The 19227-nt window shown below is 42.9% G+C and overlaps 1 protein-coding gene across 14 annotated transcripts in view; it reads right to left on the minus strand.

The window, feature by feature from the left end:
* Nucleotides 1-967: 967 nt before the first annotated feature.
* Nucleotides 968-19227, minus strand: part of LOC126544317 (UDP-N-acetylglucosamine transporter TMEM241 homolog) — a 28984-nt gene continuing 10724 nt past the window's right edge. For 4 of the 14 annotated variants that reach the window (XM_055061747.2, XM_055061746.2, XM_055061742.2 and 1 more), the window contains 3 exons: nucleotides 18977-19064; nucleotides 15561-15628; nucleotides 5521-12061 (listed from right to left, as the gene is read on the minus strand). In XM_055061747.2, coding sequence (XP_054917722.1) covers nucleotides 11956-12061; nucleotides 15561-15628; nucleotides 18977-19064 — 262 coding nt within the window. In that variant the 3' untranslated portion in view covers nucleotides 5521-11955. Of the gene's footprint in view, nucleotides 1503-5520; nucleotides 12062-15560; nucleotides 15629-18976; nucleotides 19090-19138; nucleotides 19209-19227 lie in introns of those variants that run through there. The other 10 variants (XM_055061741.2, XM_050191592.3, XM_055061745.1 and 7 more) reach the window with 9 other exon arrangements.

Consider the following 19227-nt stretch of genomic DNA (forward strand, 5'->3'; position numbering starts at 1 on the left):
CAAGGTAGATGATTACTGTTGTGAGACAAATACTTTTTAGTGTGAAAAGCTTGAGCTAAGCGTGGGTATATCGCGGCGGTCAAAACTTAGCGCGATACGATCCAGGTAGGTCCGACTCTTCTTGGCTTCAATTTTATCGCGTTTCGATTCCTCCACGGTATTTAGCCACAATGCTAGCCACAAGATGTAGTCACAATGCTATCGCGGCTTTGGGTTCCTTGCCATGCCGTACCTTCGCAACGGCGAACATTTCGCCCAGAAACGAGAAATAAAGCAGCGTCGATACGCGACAAAGGATAGTTTGCAATGAAAGCGGGCACTTGCTCACCAACGGCAGGCGGGCCAGCGCAAACATAGGCGAAACCAGGTGTAAACAAGTGCTCTGAGAAACACTTCGTACAGGGCGAGTTCAGTGCGGTGCGCAAGTGCGCGCGATGGATTTTGGCTTCGGTCGGCCGCGTCAGCGGTGTTGGAATGCAACACGCACACGTTGAGCGAGACGTTTCCCAGTGAAAAGGCGTCAAACTTCGTCGTGAGCTCTACTAGCAAATTTTCTCTAAACAAGAACAGCTTTACTCCCCTCCTCCCCCCAAACACAATTGAAAGCTTCGCTCACATTTCCACAGTGCGTGGGATGCGAAAGGCCGTTGGGGGATGGTAGCGATGGAGGGAGGGGCGGCGTTGTGCCCTGGTAGCAACTGCGTATTTCGCGACCGGGCGCAAGGGTAACTGACAATCGCGGCTCAAACTCGCGCGCGATAGGGAGGCAGCACGCGAGGGATGGGAGGCGGCTTCGAATGCGCCAACAAGCGTGCTTTGCACGGTCGCACGCGCCGTATCTTGTAAGGGATCTGCAGACTGCTCAAACCGTTATGCTGTAGGAGTTGGTGTCGGGCACGTCAAAAAGGGGTAGCTGGCCCATGCCGTCGTCCGACTCATCCACGCTAAGGACGTTGTTGAAGGGAGGAACGGTTCTCATCGAGAACGAGGAGTACTGGGTTTATTTACAATACCTACGTGAGTAGTAGTGAATGTTACGTCTCATCAGTCTAGCACGACTGAATTGAAGCCCACCGAGGAGCAGAAAAAGTTCGCTTAAAACCCCCATATGTCCTCCCTAGATTGCTAGGCCAGGGAAATCTGTTGCCCCACCTTCGTCCAATCGGAGCGTCCAAAGTTATCCAAGGACCCGCATTGAGACCGAGAGTTCACCGAATCACTCCCTCACCTTTGTTGACTGAACAGAAAGAAAGGAAGGGAGCTTCGTTGACAGGGGGTGTCACGCTTGTCTCAAGCTGGGGCGTCTTCGTTCCTGGGATGACCCAGCAGTTAGCTGGAGCGTCTGTCAAACGATCGTGGCGGTTATCGGAGTCCGTGAGGAAACGCCGTAGAACACCCTCTTGCAGGAGTTTCTTGCTCACATCGTCCGTGACGGCGACAGTAAACCAACAAACAACACTCGATCCGCCAAACTTGTCTCGCTTTGCTGTCGCTGCAGGGCTCTGCGAGGGGGACGACGCGATGTTAGCTTCACGAAGCGATTCGTCGCAGTGGTGCAGGAGAGGCTAGGTCACTACCCACGCTAGCCGATTGTAACAATGCGCGCTTTCTCGCCGCTCTTGCGTTAAAGCGATAGACATTACGGTCACTTCGCTCGCTGCTGCTGCCGCGCTTGTTTACACTAGCGTTTTGACAGCGAGCGTCCGCGCTTGAGTGCCATGTTTGCTTGTGCACGCTGACACAATGCTTGTTAACTCAGTAAGCGAATGTTTCCAAGTTTATACAGTCGATAAAACCACTATCCTTACTTCGTATAGCTGTCTACTAATTCGCTATCGCAATCGATGCTTCACCTTTTGGCCGAAACTGCGACCTTTTACACGATAGCCATTAAAGACACTCCAGGCGCATTTCCGACGTCGTCATCGCCATGTTCTGTACAAAGTTAAAGTGCGATAACAACGTGGCCGCGCGCCGTACGCTGTGGGTGCTAGTGAACACGTGCGAGAGTGAGCCGAGGATGGTGGCTCGATCTCGCGCGCGCAAGGTAGGAAGGCGGGGAGGAAGCGCGCCGACTTCCATCACGAGCAAGGCATCGGGAAGTGGGGGGCGCTCTGCTACCGCGGCGGCTGAGCGCGGGCCCTTATCGAAAGCGGTCTGCGATGAGTACAAAGTCTAGGCGCACCGAGCGATGATAGCTTCGTGTGCGCTGTTTTCACCGCTCAGCTAGCACGAAGGTCAATTCGCTCGCAGATGCTGCCGCGCTTCCTCACTCCTGCAGTGTTTTGACAGCGAGTTTCCGCGGTCATCGAGCGAGATGTGTTCATGCTTGACTGTGCGCGCGTGACACCATGCTCATTAGTTTTAATTAGTTAATGCAGCCAATAAAACAGCTATTCTTACTTCGTATAGCTGCAATAATTTGCTATCGCAACCGATGCTTCACCTGTCGGGCGAAACTGCGACTTTTTGTCAACCACAAAAGTTTACAGACCACAAGATCTCAGCAAACGTTCAATTTCCGAGAAGCCTGTAACAGTAGTCAGTAAAACCAAACATCACAATATTATTCACATGCATATACTGGTAGAAGCTGTAAATGCGACTAGGCTGCGTAGTTACCTCAGTAGCTTCCTTGCACTACATGGAGGGTCTGGGTACGGGTGGTCCAAAAGTCTATTAGCCGGAACGACCAGATATTCAGCTTTTCCTCAGATTTTGCGTTCCGTAAAATTCTGTGGTTGACTGTACCCGATGCTTCATTCTGGCACTTAGGGAAAGCCCAAGAAATATATATACACAAATATGCGAACGACAAGAAAGGAAACCGAGGTGCCCGATTTTTATTAGTCATAGAAAAGACCAAGAAACAATGACACCAAGGAAAACTTAGGGGAAATTATGTACAGTTCATTGTTTGTTCGTTTCTAATGACTAATAAAAATTGGGCACATCGGTTTCCTTTCTTCTCGTTCATTACACAGCGAGGGTCTCGAATCTAGCAACTTTGATACTTTCAGGTAGCATGTGCGGGTTTATTGACCAGTTGCAATCACCCAAAAGGTTCACATAGACGTAACGCCTGTGGCAGAAAAGGTGTTCGACATCCGCCGCCAAGGCTGCAATCGCTGTCTAACACTTCCAGAGCTAGCTCTAGTAGATAATCAAACACCCCAGAAAGTGGATGGGAAAACAGCGCAGCTGATCTCGGGTGGTAAATTGGGAGGTGTGAAAAGCGGCCGCGGAAACCGGTCCCCAAAACGTGCCGGTGCGGCAAAGGGTGCTGTACGCAAGGGCGCCACCAAGAGCTTTTTGGTGGTGCAGCCCACCACCCCGTTCCAAAGGGGACGCTCACAACATCCATCCATCCATCCATCCATCCATCCATCCATCTGTCCGTCCGTCCGTCAGAATGGAGCAGACGGCGCACTGTGTAGCGCTGCTTGCGTCCGATCGCAGAGTCTCACTCGCGCCACTTTACGCGCACCAGTTTTCAGCAGCAAGCGTTAAGGGCCCAATGTCGCAGAAAATCCGGTGTCGGACGTCGTTCCGGCAAAAAGATTTTCGAACCACTCATACCCTCTATGTGGTGCAAGGAAGCTACTGAACTAATTGAATTTCTTAAGCTAAAATATGTAGAAAAATCCTAAAGTACGACTTACACACACCCTACACACATGATAGCATCGGATTGTAATTTGACTATACGAGAAAACAATTCTGTTACGCGAAAACTCAAAGAAACCCCTTTTCCAGCGTTTCTACCATTCACAAACCGGCCGCGGCGTACGCCGCGTGGGCGCCCATATCTTGAAGGCAATCTGCAATGTGGAATAAGTGCACCGAGTGCTGGTAGCTTCGTATGCGCTGCGCGTTCGAAGCTTAATTCGCGGTGAAGCAAGACGCAGCATGAAGGACAATTTGCTCGCTGCTGCTGCCGTGCCGAGCAACATCTGTGCGTTGTCTTGTGGGGTAGTTGCTGACAGCGCCAAGCAGAGTCTGTGTCCTTTCCTAAACCAAGCAAAACCATGCTATCGCTCGACAAACTTTAACAACCACGGCAATTTATTTTTTTTCATAAAAGGACGAGGCAGGAGGTACACTGCTGAAAAAAACTGCATTGGTTGTTTCTGAACACCCTCTACAATGTAATGAAACACACTTGGCTCTAAAGTGAACACTATTTTTTTCATAATTATTCTTAATTAATCGAGCGGAAATAAATACTCTGAGAAACGCCACATGATGGCAACGTCATTGGTGTCGCCCAGCTGCGTTTTTTAAAATCCTTGGCTTAAGTTATGCAAAACAACAGGTAAGTATGCTTTTCTTTACTGGTTTGGTGTCGGAGTGAGAAAATTTTAACAGAAGCTATAAATACTTGCAACCCACCATGGTGGCATAGTGGCTCTGGCGTTGTGCTGCTACGCCCAAGGACGCATAATCAAATCCTGGCTGGATTGGCTGCATTTCGATGGGGGCGAAAGGCAAAAACGTCCGTGTATGTACCTCGCATTGAGTGCATGTTTAAGAACCCCAGGAGGTCAAAATTAATCAGGAGTGCCCCACTATGACGTGCCTCATACTATGGTTTCGGCATGCAAGACACCAGAATTTATTGCATGTTTATAGAGATATTTGCATGCCACCACCACTTGCCATCACGTGCGTGGGTGCTTTTCTCACGATTCCTCCTTTTTATTTTTGTGACTAGGCTTCAAGATTATGACATGAGGCTCCCATGTAGTCTATCCTTCCTTTCCTCCATGATCACCAGACATCACTGTGGACAATGGTCCTGATCACGTTCAGATTAGAAAGGCTAACAAAGCTGTACCTTTGTACTGCGAGATTGTAGGTAATGTGTGTGGCAGGCTAAAGGGAAAGCAGATATGCTTTAATCATGCATGTGCACACTAACTTTGCAAAGTGGCAGGTCCGAATCGGAAGTTAGTGAAGAAAAGCAGCCTTTTGATTTCTATTAATGTGTGCCAGAATTCAGCAATTAAAAACATCACTTATCAATGTTAACTCTTTTCTTAAACCGATTTTAATAAGCAAACTGCAGATTCTGCTTTTAGTTATCTGTAGTGTGCCAATGCAGTAGCATGTGTGGATTGATAGTTTGAAGCAGCAAGGCATTTCACTTGACAGACAGAAGAAACAGTTTTTATCTGTCACGAAGGTTCTTTTGCTGCGGCACTCTACTATTCGGCACAAGGTCATAGGTTAATTTCCTGGATGTGGTGTCTGCATTTCGTGGGGGTAAAATGCAAGAATGCCCCTTTATGTAAATTCAGGTGCATGTTGAACAAATCCAGGTGGTCGAAATTAATCAACCTCTTGGAGTACAGATGTTGCTCTAGATGTGGCTTTCCACAATACAGCAGAAAGAAGAGGGGAGTGAAATTTTGCATGCCAAAAAGGCACCAATGTTGACTGCCCACCAACTAAGGCAAAAAGCAACTACTGAGCATATTGGAAATGAAAGAGGCACAATAAGAATTGCTCTCTCCTATATCCATGTCAAGCTTTTTATGAGTTCTTGTGACATACAATTTTCCTGAAATGCATTACAAATAAAAATAGATCAAGCACTTTTGATGAAAAAGTACTTCTGTTGGCCATACAATGTGGAAGTAAATAATGGCTGACTGGTTGGCAAGATGGTGAGAATTAATAGTGTGTGAACAGTGGTACCAGGACATGCACCTGTCCTGCAACTTTGGGTGCCCTCTGTCCAGTGTGCGACTTGACGTAGAACACACTATGGAGGCTTCCCACTATTTACAGAGTAAATTACCCGAAATTCTCTGTCAAAAAGATAAAAAGAAGGTGCAGTGGTATGAAATTCATAATTAAAAACTGAACACATTTATTTGTAGCACAGGGGTACAAAGAGTTCTCAGTAACAAAAATGGCACAAGCTGTACACCAGCTTCATAAAGCATGTATAGTTAGCCAAGGTACACAGGTTTCACAAAATGATCGCAAACTTCCACAGGCACCAAAAATCACAGTGCATGAAAATGGGAACAAAAAAGGTTTCCCTGGTCCATTTAAGCATTGGAAATGTACCTTGGCAACACAGTAGATATGACAACTTATTTTGAGCTTATCACATTGGGTCTTAGAGGCACAAATTATTTAGGTTGCAACAACATCAACACTGAACGACTACGTACAATGCTTTAAAGCCTAAAAACATGGTACAACTAAAAAGCCAGAAAAGAAAAAAAGGCGTCAAAGGCCTTTAAAGATCAACATTTACATGTAAGAAAACATGAACAAATGAATATGTAACGAAAAGCTTTTAGTGCAACAGGATATGTGAACACAGCATAGCACAGTATATACCTGAACAAAACCGCAATAAAAAAAATTGCATTGAGCTCCAAAGATACACTTACAAAAGCACTTGTTCTTTCACATTATGCATAATAAAAAATTCCGGCAGAACCCATCCCACGATGAATGTCGACGTTAATGCAATGCGACGTTAGCAGTGAAGCAATTTAGCGATGCACATTAAAAAAATCAGCACACTGGTAGTTTAAGGGCACACTTTTTCAATTGTATATTCTAACTGTACACAGTGTGCCTTCCCATGTTTGTAGCCTCAACAAAGCATACCAGTGCTTAAAATGCTTCAGAAGGCCGCAGGGGTATGTATATGCACACAAAAGAAAAGGATCTGAGTGAGTTACAATACACTTTATGAGAGCTCGACTTCAAAAAGTAGCTGTGATTTGGCAAGACACCTTTGTCCCACATGGCCTGTGATCACGTCAATATTTGATTAGATAAAGTGTGGCTTTCGGCTAGCTTGTAACTCACGGAGATAAATTAACAGAATGAGAGAAAGACGAGGACACTTACACACTGCTCCTGTTGCTTGCTGTTGTAATTTGTCACCATTTTATGAGATACAGAGAAGCATATGCCATTGTCATAAAAGGCAGCGTAATATTTATCAAACACAAGTGATACTGCAGTTGTTGCAACAACATCAATATAGTACTCACACATGCCAGCAGTAAAACTCAGACTTACTAAAACCTGTTGTAGTGCATAAAATTAAATGAATGCAAAAGTGCAATATGCAATGTATACAATTCATGAGGGAATGATCTCACGAAGCAGAGAGTCATGTGCTAAGAATAACAAAGAAAAAAAAAAAGTGGGGTGGGGAGGGGTGTCAATGACAAAGTGGCACTGTAGCAATACTCAAAGGCTCAAAAAGTGCGAACTATGCTTCACATAGCTGCATTTCTTCAAGGTGGAGATTAACTTAAATGGACCGCCAAACTATAATTAAGGTCCCCTGCTTTCCCCTGCTTTCATCATGGAATTGAAATCTTCATTTTTAAGTGTTCATACTCATAGTGGCTTCTCCGGAGAATAAAATAAAAAAATTAAGAATTTGATGTTTCAATTTGCAAGCTCCTTTCATTATGGATGTCAAATGACACTTAAGAGCAATTGTAACAATGCACAGAAAGTACAGAAAGTCAGCATAAGCTTTTAACTATGCGGTATAAAAACATAAATGAGATTTGCAAATTGTGATGGGCCTCTGCGAAACAAAGTCAGTATCCAAATGATATTTTTTTTTCCTTTCTTTTTTGTCGGCATACAAATGCTTCCCAGCCACCTGCACCATTTCATAAGGGGAAAAAGTCCCAGTGCAGCAATGAAGCAATATTTGGTAAAGGTAGTGGCTAAAGCATACATATTAATGTCACATGAAGGAAATTATCTCGTTTCAATTAACATTTTTATTGATGCGAGTCAATTTGTGTAATCCTTTCATGATTGTGTCAAAACATGACTGGTATAATGTAAAAATTTACTCACTCTATTTTATACCTTTATTATATACTGCTCACCGATCATGGTGTTAACAGAGGTGAATCTCTGCTCGAGGCACTGACAAAGCGGAAACTAATTCCTTATTTAAGAGATTATATATATATATATATATATATATATGCTTAAAACAAAGCCTTTAGCACCGTAACCACAGAACACATTCCAGACAGTCAACAGTTCTTTTAAGTACAGAATTGAACCTCCCATTAAATGCGATTAGCAAAAGCAGTAACATTCGGCAATCTCATATATACAGTTAAAACTCAATCTAACGAAATCTGATATTACGAAGTTCCCGATCTAACCAAGAAATTTCCATTCCCCGGCAGGTACCCATAGGGTTCAATGTCGACATCAAGCCGAATTACCAAAGTAACTTGTCCGAACTTGATTTAACGAAGTTTTTCTTGAAATAAATAAGTAAAAAAGCATTGATTTCTTTCTAATTTTCACGCAGACGAGTTTTTCTTTGAGCGCGCCTCTAAAGCTATCATGTTAAAACAACTAGACGCCATGGTCCTGTCCCTAGCTTTATTTTGACGAGGTTGCACGCCACGCCCATGCGTGGAACAGTGGACTCAACACTGCCTCTGTATGGAAAGCGGTGGTTGCTTTCGTTATTTCATGATATATGCGACAGATGGATAGATTAGTGGCAATACAATGCCAAGGTAGCTTTTGCATGTCACTACGTTACAATTTTAGATTTCGACGGATCGAAAAATTCCGTTCTCAATTTTACAGACTTCCCGATTTAACGAAATAATTCGATCGTGGTCATCACTTCGTTAAATAGAGTTTTAACTGCACATACACAATCTGTATTTTTAAAAGTCCAAGCAGATACTTTTGAATTTATTTACTTTAGGGCAAGTGTTGCAATAGCAGAACAGCAGTGAAGTCATGTCTGCTTAGCAGAAATCCTAAGACTAGTACCACTTTTGAGTTATCCATCCTTATATGACCACTGGTATTCCAGTTCAGTTCCCCAAAAGCGTCCTTCAAGCAGTGTGAGACGATCTTGACTAAAACATCAATGCAGTGTTTAGCAGACTCTACGACAGATATTTCAAAAGTGGTGATAATCCAACGATTTCTAAAAAGCAGACATGGCCTCTACTTGGCTTCAATTTTTCAATTTCAAGATATGTCCTCAAGCGAATAATCAACTTATTAATGAATCCTTTAATTTAGCCATCTGGACTTCGCAATGTGTAGTGAAAGTAATGTCCACCTCTTCTGAGAGTTGGGACACAGAATAAGCCCCTTTTGTATCTCTCCCTAGAGAGTGTATTTACCTCCTCCAAAGGGTCTTTGTGATGTCATAGAAGACATTCCGGCACCACAGGTAAACAAACAAAAGCAAACTAGAGGAGCAGTGAAACATTCTGTGCCACTAATAAAGGGAAAAAAAAAGTACCGAAAGTCCTTAAAAACCTTCTTAAAGGTCTTGCATGGCTTAAGACACCAGGAAAAATGATAAGTCACCGTGCCATTCACTAACCTTTGAATGCACACATTAAAATGACCTCAAAAGGCAACCTAACGCCTCCTTATGGAACGCCTCTTTAACAGCACCAACACTAGCACAGATATGAAATCACAATGCAAAGTTCTTGGATTAGTAAACCCTCTTACGAGCAGAACGAGCAAGATAAGCAGTAACACAAGAAGCAGTGACGAATGGGTTAACTAGGTGATGTCAGCAACAGATAGACCTAAGTTTGAAGCACTTCACAAAATTTTCAAACATCCTTAAAGCGAACCAAAAGAGAAACATTACATAAATATAAACTGGCAGACAGTTCATAAACTATTTCCAAATCTGTTGGAATTTGGTTGAACATTGGTGCTGAGACCAAAGTCACTTTTAGGATTTCACGCTCAAATGACAGCACCATGTGCGACAACACATTTCACAATACTATACCGCATGCTTCAGATGAGAAGAGCAATATGTTGCAAGACTGCATATGCATATGAATAAGTCTTTTTTTTGTGCCAACAAATTACTAGCAGTAGCAGACAACAGCGAATATGTGATACTATCACTTAACTAACAACTAGCCGATATCTGATAAGTAACTTAATAATGTTACTTTAGGGCACATGTTGCAAATGTCGAATTTAAGCTGACTGTGATCAACGCATGCGTGTTCACTTAAAGGGTTGTCCAAGTACACACATACGTCATGGCTGGCTGGCCCCCATGGTTGTTGCTCTGTCGATAGAAGAGCCAAGTCAACTCATTGAAAACGAAGGCTTATCGGCACATTGTAAGTCAGGAAAAACTTATAATAATAAAAAGTATACTGCATTTTAATACTGATGAAGAAACCAGGAATCGCATACACTAGCAGAAGGCCACATGGTGGACCTCTTATTCAGCTTCACGCTTTTGCTGCGTGGGGCACCCAAGGTCATGTTTTGCGACTTTGAATGACGAATTAAAAATATAAATCCACGTTTAATGAGAAAAACATGGCTCATTTTAGCCACTATGATAGGGGATCAATCCATCTGCGGAATTATCTCGATTCATATTCCGAGTGGTTTTCTGTCCCTTTAATAGGAATCCTGCGACTAGCACAAGTTTCAGTTTTCATTTCCAAATCTATGGGGATTGGGGGTGGTGTTGCAGCATTGGTGTTCCAGTTAATAGTTTCACAAAAAGCAATGTGGGACAGCACTAACTGGAACACTGAACTACTTTCTCACAGTTTGAGGAGCAACGACCTGATAGTGCTGATCTCACACTCCCTACAAAGTGGACATGCTTCGAGCACTGACAGGCTTCAATTCCGCAATTACAACATCTGCCCAAAAATATGAAATTGAATTATTAATAGTAGTAAACAATATTCCGGTCACACACACGTTTCCAAAGAGCATTCAAACTCAAAGACAATTGAAATTTGCAAGCCTCACTGGCATCCTTTCGCAAGCTTGTACAAAGGAGCCATAAGGCTCACAGATTTGAACCGTATTTGGTTTCAATTGCAGTTGAAAGTGCGCATGTGACAGTCATCCACCCTGCTAATAATGCATTCCTGAAACTATGACATAATTATATTCCCTGCACTGTATTTAAAAAATTTTGCTCATCCCATGTGAAGCAAGTGGTATAATTTGAACCTTTTTGTGCAGAAAATGAGGCCACAAATGATGTTGCCCACTGAGTCCCCCCAGCATACATTCAAGTGCAACACAACTTTTTTTTTTTGTTGATAGACCAGGCTCAGGGCAGACACTGCCGAAAATCTATGATGTCATGGGGTGCAAATGCAGAAATTTTGAGATGGCGTCACTAGCAATCTTGAACTTTTTGCATCCTTTCTGTCTTACCAATAGTGCTCACTGCAAAATCTGTCTGCATTTGTAATTTGAGAAGTGAGACTACCTAAAGTAGTCTCAATGTTTCTCTTTTGTGACCCTTTGAGGAACCAACAATAAAAGACACAAACTAGTACACTTGCTTGGCACTCATTCTATACACAATGTTAAAAATAGTGACAATAGCTGTCTACTCAATCACAAATGAGCTGCTCCAAATACGCTCTTACGCAATGTCACTTACACAAAACATTGTGCCGTAAGACAACTTTTCTCATAACATATATGAGAGCAACAGCAACAGAGAGCCAGCTTACGGCTGTATTTCCTAATGATTCGTATTCTTTGATTCTATTTTCATCAGATATTGCACTGAGTGCTAATTTCGCTGATAGTGCCAACACAGAAGTGTGCAAGCCAATGGAGGAGAATTAAAAAAAATGATAAATGAAAATAACCATTGTGAAATCTGTTTCTTACAACATATAAAAGTTTCGTCAAAAGCATTTAATTAAGCAAGTATGACACCATAGAGCCTAATACTTGCTAATTAAATATGGCAATAACTGCAATGACTTTCATGAATTCAATGTTTTAAAAAAATATTTAGTCTGATTCTACACATTGTTACGAAACTCATATGCTTATAGCCAAAAAGTTCAAGCAAAGTGCCCTTTATATGCAAGAGATTTTTCTTCTAAGTACTGGGTGCAAAATTATTATGCAGGTAACAACACATGAACATGCCAATCAGACATGCTGCATTGACTGTCGAATGTTGGAGAGGACACATCTATCAGCATCTGAAGCCATGGCTTTCGGGACAAACATGCCAGCAAGAAGTGACAGTACTGTCCTGTGAGGATTCAAAAAAAAAAAAAAAAAAAAAAAGAGGCATTTCTCGCCTTAGACCCATTTTGTATGTTTACCAGGTGACTATCAAAGCACAGCCACGTCTCAGATTATGACAGTCATAATCGTGCAATACTATATACACCCTCCTACACCCTCAAAATATCCAATCCTATATACGATACTAGGCATAGTTGACTTCTGCTAATTTGACATTGGTTAAATATGCCTTTTCCTTTAGTTTGACCATAGGAAAAAAAGTCCTAAAGGATACCCAGTGGTTTCTTACAGCCGAAAGGCTCACATTTTAAACCTGAAATGTAGAACATCAGCCCCTTTGAACTAGAGTATATTGTCTACAGTTAGACAACAAGCACTACCATTTACACCATAAGTGCTCATACTCAAACTGATGGGATAATGGCGTCGTGCCAACAATAATAAAGTTTTCAGATGGTGCTATTTCACATTGGTTAAAAAACGTTGGCGGTCTAGTTGGTTTGAATCCATGATAGAGTGTGTAAGCACGACTGAACGAGGACATAGAAAGAAACAGATACACAGAGATGGCGCTGTCTCTGTATCTGTTTCTATGTCCTCGTTCAGTCACACTTACACACTCTATCATGGCTATTTCACAGCATCATGTGTCGACATGCACAGCTTGTTTGCATTGTCATGTGTTGAAATCGAGCCAGTTCTAGGCAGAGTATGTAAACACGGACAATGAGGTAAAAGCATATAAGTCATTGGGCTTCTTCGATTTTCCACTTCTGGCTACCCGCGGGCTGCCAGAGCCAGCCAGAGCGCCTTCATTTTTCTCGGGTTGCTCCGCCCACCGCACGACGCACTTCCGCCGGGCGTTCGTTTTGCACGGGCTGGACGGTTCTGGCTACCCGCGGGCTGCCAGAACCTGCCAGGACGATTTTGGTCTGGCTGCTCTCGAAGTTCTCTGGCTAGCAGACGACTAAAAGAAGCGATGGGCGCTCGCCGCTATCTTGGCTGGGACTTCACGGATTGCAACGCGGGCGCTTGAGGACTTACATTTACCTCGCTAAGCCAACTGTCTACGGTCATCTTCAGATTTCCTTACTTCTAGTGTTATCTTTTTAGGTGCTAACGCTCCGTTCCGCATCGCGAAGCGGTGTGATACGAGTCGTGGTGAACCGTTTGAAGCTTTTGTGTGTGTGTATATGTGTATGTGTCCCCTGATTTCTTCTTCGCGGCGGTGAACAGAGCGCCGCGCTCTCATGCGTGCATGTTAACTGCATCGTGTTCCACGCAAGTTGTAGACGCTCATTCACACATTGCGGTACATTTTGGTTTCTTCTTTCACTGGTGGCGTTCCTTTTCACATATCTCGCGTATGTATATCTCTCCTTTCTCTGCAGTTAGCGAAGGCTTTGCAGCTAGCCCATGTTCGCTCCGTCTCTCCGTCATATGCTTAGGTGGCAGCTCGAAACCGATATGTGTTCGGACTGCAGGCCGTTGATATAAGAATACACTGATTGCACTCGGTACATTAGACACACGTACATTGGCTTATTGCTCTCATGATTGCGACCAATGTTTTTCGTGTGAAACGTTTCGCTGGTCACAGGCGACGTGCACTTTCATGCGCCAGCCGCGTCCCCAACTCCTTAGGGTCAAAATGGGAAGCACCATCAGCCACAAAAAACTTTCTGAAATCGAAGCCCAAGCAGGTCGGCGCGAAATTTTATGCGTACGAGATGTACCCGATAACCTGCTTTTTCATGTCTTGTGATGGCACTGCGCCAACTCATCAATGTCGCCGGTGGTCGACGTGATCGCTGCAAACAGGGATCCTCCAGCTATCGAATCACGATTTCGCGTCTTGTCATCCGCCGCGTTGGAGGCCATCTGTTGCGCTGCGCAAGGCGAGGTTGGCCCAGTATGCGCCCTGCGCCGAGTCGCGTGAAGTCGCGCGAAAGTGATCGTATTCCTGAATGCAACTATATATTTTCAAGCTGGCAACGCATAAATGGGCCGACTACGCCAAGCGAGCGCCGGCCTCGCCGGGAGCTGCCATGCTGGTAGCATGTTTACATTCGGTCAGCTGTACCGGCGTTCTATTTTGCCAACTTCGGGCAGGTTCGGGTTGTCTTGGGATCCCAGCCTACGTGACTTCCTGTCAGAACCGGAACTAGCTGGCTGCCATCTGGTTGCCAGCGGGCTGCCAGAACTCCGAAAATCGAAGAGGCCCATTGACTTGTAGCTGGACAGAACGAAGGTAATGTTGTTTGTCGTGGCTTGGAGATACTCAAACTATTTTTTCCATTCCACCTAATTAGATAATCAACTTCTCAAATATTATAATTAGATTAAAAGTGTAAATAGGAAAATTGTACAGCGACATGAAAAACTTCCAATACAGCTTTCTGTTGCTCCCTACATGCTACATAGAAGTGTTTTCCCAAGCATGAGAGAAGGCCGTAAATGCACGCAAAATTGCCGCGCAACTGGCCGCTTGAGGCACTTTGCGTGTATTCGTACTTATGTACGAATACACGCAAACACTTATGTAGCACACAATGAGGAACAGAAAGTTGTATCAGGGGTTTTTTCATGTCACTCTACAATGTTCTCATTGATACTTACATCTAATTATAATATTCGAGAAGTTAATTAAGGCTAATTATCGAATTAGGCAGAAGGAAAAATTGGGTATCTCCATGCGACAGCAAACAACATTACCTTTCTTCTGTCCAGCTACGTGGTATTTGAATATTTTTACACTCTGGCTGATGTTAGCTGAGACACCCTGTATACATGACCATACCAGTAGTGTCGCACCAGCCACATTAAATGGGACTGCATGTCTGTAAATGCAGAAAATCGTTACTCGTGGTTAAAATGTGAATAGTCATGATTGAAATGACTAGAATGCCAGCAATGTGCAAAGAAACAATCAACTCAAATGCGATTGGAGCTGTTGGTTCACTACCATGCTTGCATAAAATGGTCCCTGTCAACTTGCAATACACACAAATCCGACTACAGCACATATTTAAGCTGCCGGAGCAGCTGGAGAGTGGAGTGGAAAATGCACTACTGTGTTTGCTGGAGCTTTGAACAGCACAATGCGAAATTTCCAATTCACGTCCGGGTATCCGATTTCAATGATAAGCAAATTTGTTTACACAAACTGTCTGCACCCTAATGTGCTCCAAATACTGAGATCCCGCCCCTCCCCCTTTCCCCCATTGAAAACCATGAGATTGTGACAAGACTCAAGAACCCACTCAAATTTTCAGGATTCCACAGTATTAGCACTGCGAGATCATTTTTGCAGAACTTGCTTGCAAAAACAGAATGATACAATCATAATGTGACAGTTCTAGTAAATAAATTAGGTTTCATTAAAGCTTTCAATGAACAGTTTAGTTGGAACTTAAGTTGAAACAGTTTTGAATGGCCCACCAAGGTCGAATTACCATAAGTTGACTGAACTGTGTTTGTGTGCCCTCAGCTGGGTAACTCACCAAAACAGGTAATCTTGTGGCACTGCAGGTACTCCAAATGACAATAGAGAGATTGCCGACACAATAACCTGGGGAAGAATAAAACAAATATTGCCCCACGGCAATTGAAGAATAAAAAAGTAAGAGAAAACATTCTGCGGCTTTATGTTTAAAACCACAATTTCATTGAGGCATGCCGTAGTGTGGAATATTGAATTTTAGCCACCTGGGGTTCCTTAATGTGCATCTAATGCACAGCCCAAGAGTTTTTGCATTCCACCCCCATAGTAATGTGGCCGCAGCAGCCGGGATTGAACCCATGACCACATGCTCAATAGCGCAATGCCATAGCCACGGCATTTCAGTTTCAACATGCAAGAGATTTTGATAAGTACACATGACTTAAATACAACTCTGAACATTGAGTGTGTGTGGTATGCATTTGTTTCCCAAGAACAAATAAACTACTAATTTAAGTAACACAAGATTTGTGGTCAGTTTTCGTGGGTTAGGTCATTCAGTTTTCTTTAAAGGCCTACTAAAGCAAAGCACAAATCAGTCTAGACAGATAAAGCATTGTTTGAGAAACCGTAAAGCTGGTATGTCAATGCGACGTCACAGATTTCAAGTACTTTTCATATTTGGACCCTGCCGAGCTCAGTTAATGTTCCAGAAGCTTGGCATGTTCAGTCCTTGGCTTCTTTAAAACACAATGTAGTCTACTTTTATCCATAAGGAATTAACTAGGACCTAGCAGACACCATCAAAATTTCCGATGTCACGGCAAACTGCTGTGGGAAATGCAAGGTGTTGCCACCACCCGTCTTCTCGCAGTAAGAATGATGCTTTTAGTATTGTAGGAGGGCAATTACAAATACAAGTGAAAATCATTTTTCTGTTTAATGTCCCTTGAGGAATGTTGAGTCCCTTTAAGTCTAGGCCCACTTGCAAAATACATTCTGTAGCTTCCACAATATGCAATATAGATGCCCAGAGTTGAGCGTTATCTGATACAGTAGCTTAGTCACTACAGCATTCTGTAGCCGAGCAGGAGGCCATGGATTCAATACCCTGCCATGGTGGCTGAACTCCAATGGGGAAATGCAAGAATGCTCATGTACTTTACACTAAGTGCATGTTAAAAAAGCCCTAGGTGGTCAAAATTAATCCAGAGTACCCACTAAAGCATGCCTCATAGCCTCAGTGCCGCACTGGGACATTTAACCCCACCAATGAAATGAAACAGTTGAGAATTACAGCACAGCAGACAAAACAGGTCAAGCACCCACATTATGACAAATAATTTTCATAGAGACAAAACTCACCCTCAATCTGATGCTGAATCTACCAGAGGCAGCATAGGACATGGCTAACAATATGTCCATGCACGCATGCAGTAATAATGATTGGAAGATCAACACAGCAAAGTCGATTCCAAAAGCACATTCTTAAGGTGCTCCTTCATGAACTACAATTGTTATTTTACGTCCAAATTAACAGTAGTAGTATAACACCTTAAGAACCCTTACTCGGAGTGCATATGAAGGGGTACAGATAATACAAGGTTTAATAAAAATCTGACGGCACTTATTCAAGACATCCCCAAAGATGAATGCCGTTTTGGCAGTGCTCCTTTAACCTGTGTAGAAACCCAGGAAAAATTGCGACTAGGCATGCAGCAGTCATGGCATCTTAATGAGTAGAAATATGTTCAACTTTTGCAAGTGCTTTTTCAGACTGGTAAAAGGTTTATAGCTGCAGAGTGCTAGATTCGGTGAATAGGATGGGTGCTTTGAATGTAGCTACAGTGTAGTGCTGTAACAGCCCTTACTTAAACTTTCCCCAATGGTTAGTGACCAAGCCCAACCTTGCCCAGTAATGATGTATGATCGCAAATGGCAACTAATGCATTTCACAAAGTACCAATACGGGCTTGTTCGTGATCCATACAAGCAATAACTGAAGCACACTGCAGATCAGGACAGATTAAGCGACAGTGCATGCATCTGGTCAGTACGAAGGCATTTAGGGATAAGATAGGGTCAAACCTTACTCATGCAAACTGCATACCTGTCAACCTGCGAGCTTTCAAATTCTTAAAAATCCTGCAGATACTACAGAGAAAGGGGCAGAGGACAATAGCACACATATTTTAAATAATTTGCCCTGGGTACACATCTTTGTCGGATATACATGCACTGTATTAACGATGGTTTATCTGTAGACTGGGCACATAAGCAGCAGCAAACTTGAAACAGACCAAATTGACAAGCAACACATTGAGACTTATTCGGCGAAGTTGCTGCTGCTAATTTCGCTACTTTAGGAACTTGTGTAAATGAACTTGCTCAAAGCAGGTACAGCTCTAGTGTCCTTTCACCATCAGAAGACTTCCAAGGGTACGCGGTCAGACACTGATGACCAAAGCTCTTTCACCAACAGGATAATTTTTTGTAAAATTTGACGAATCATTTGCAAAATTACAGAATGAGCCTGATTTCGTAAACCTTACGAGAAATTTGAGTGCTGGGAGGCATGCAAATGCCTAAATCATTACACAACCAACATGCTCTTGACAAGTTCAAGGCCTCTGCTGAGAATTTAACCAATACCTTCCTGTTCAAAACAATTCCATGAAACATTCACATTCTCTCAAAATTTCACTTCTGCAGGTTTGTCTGAACCACAACCCACATTTTGCTGCTGCATATAAAAGGGCACTGTCTGCTTGCAAGACTTCCCTTGAACTAAGAAAAATTCTGTCAATGCATAGGGAGCTTTGTTTCAAGTTTATTACAATTCATACCTTCATTTTATCACTAAAAAAAGTGAGAGCAAAGAAGAATAAAATAAAAGCTTATAGTCTTATTCAAACCTAACCTGCAAAGATAATGTATTTTCTAACATAAAGCCTCAATTGTGAGAAAAACAGCAGTTCTGATTTTATCAGCACCTCCTCATATATCTACTGTCAGAGAAATAAATTTTCACCAAATTATTCACTGGCGTAAATAATACAGACATCTACACTGAAACATCTTCAGTTCTTTTGAGCTATCTTCTAGAGGGCTCAAAACATTTTCCAAATACAAGGTTGTGGGTGCCAGGAATACTTTAAATGCAATAAATAAAACAAATTCTGGGGTCTTACGTGACAAAACCATACGGATTATGAGGCACATCATAAGGCAACCACAGAATAATTTTGACCAGCTGGGATTCTTTAACGTGCACACAAGCATTTTTGCTTATCACCCCCATCAAAATGCAGCCTCTACGGCCGGGATCAAACCATCGAAGCAATGACCTCAACACCACAGCCACTAATCTAATACGGCATGTACAACTAAACAATGCAAGGTGCACTCAAGCATGTACAAAATGACTGAAGAGAACAAGAGACCTACGCATATAAAGTACTTTAGATGCTGAATTACCTTAGCTAGGCCAATATAATTCAGGTTGACAACTTCTAAAGATGAAATCATGGGGTGGAGTATTAACAGCAATGATCCCAAAAGAGCGCTGGAAAAGAAATCTGATGTTGAGCCTGCACACAAGCAAAACATTCACTAAGAATGTAAAATAAAGACAAGAACCTTGAAACAAATGACCAACAAAACCCAGGAGATGTAAGATAGGGGTATAGGAAGACTGCATGAAAATCACCTGCAAGAATGACAAGCAT

Source organism: Dermacentor andersoni, chromosome 1, assembly GCF_023375885.2.
Source record: "Dermacentor andersoni chromosome 1, qqDerAnde1_hic_scaffold, whole genome shotgun sequence".
Lineage (NCBI taxonomy): Eukaryota > Metazoa > Arthropoda > Arachnida > Ixodida > Ixodidae > Dermacentor > Dermacentor andersoni.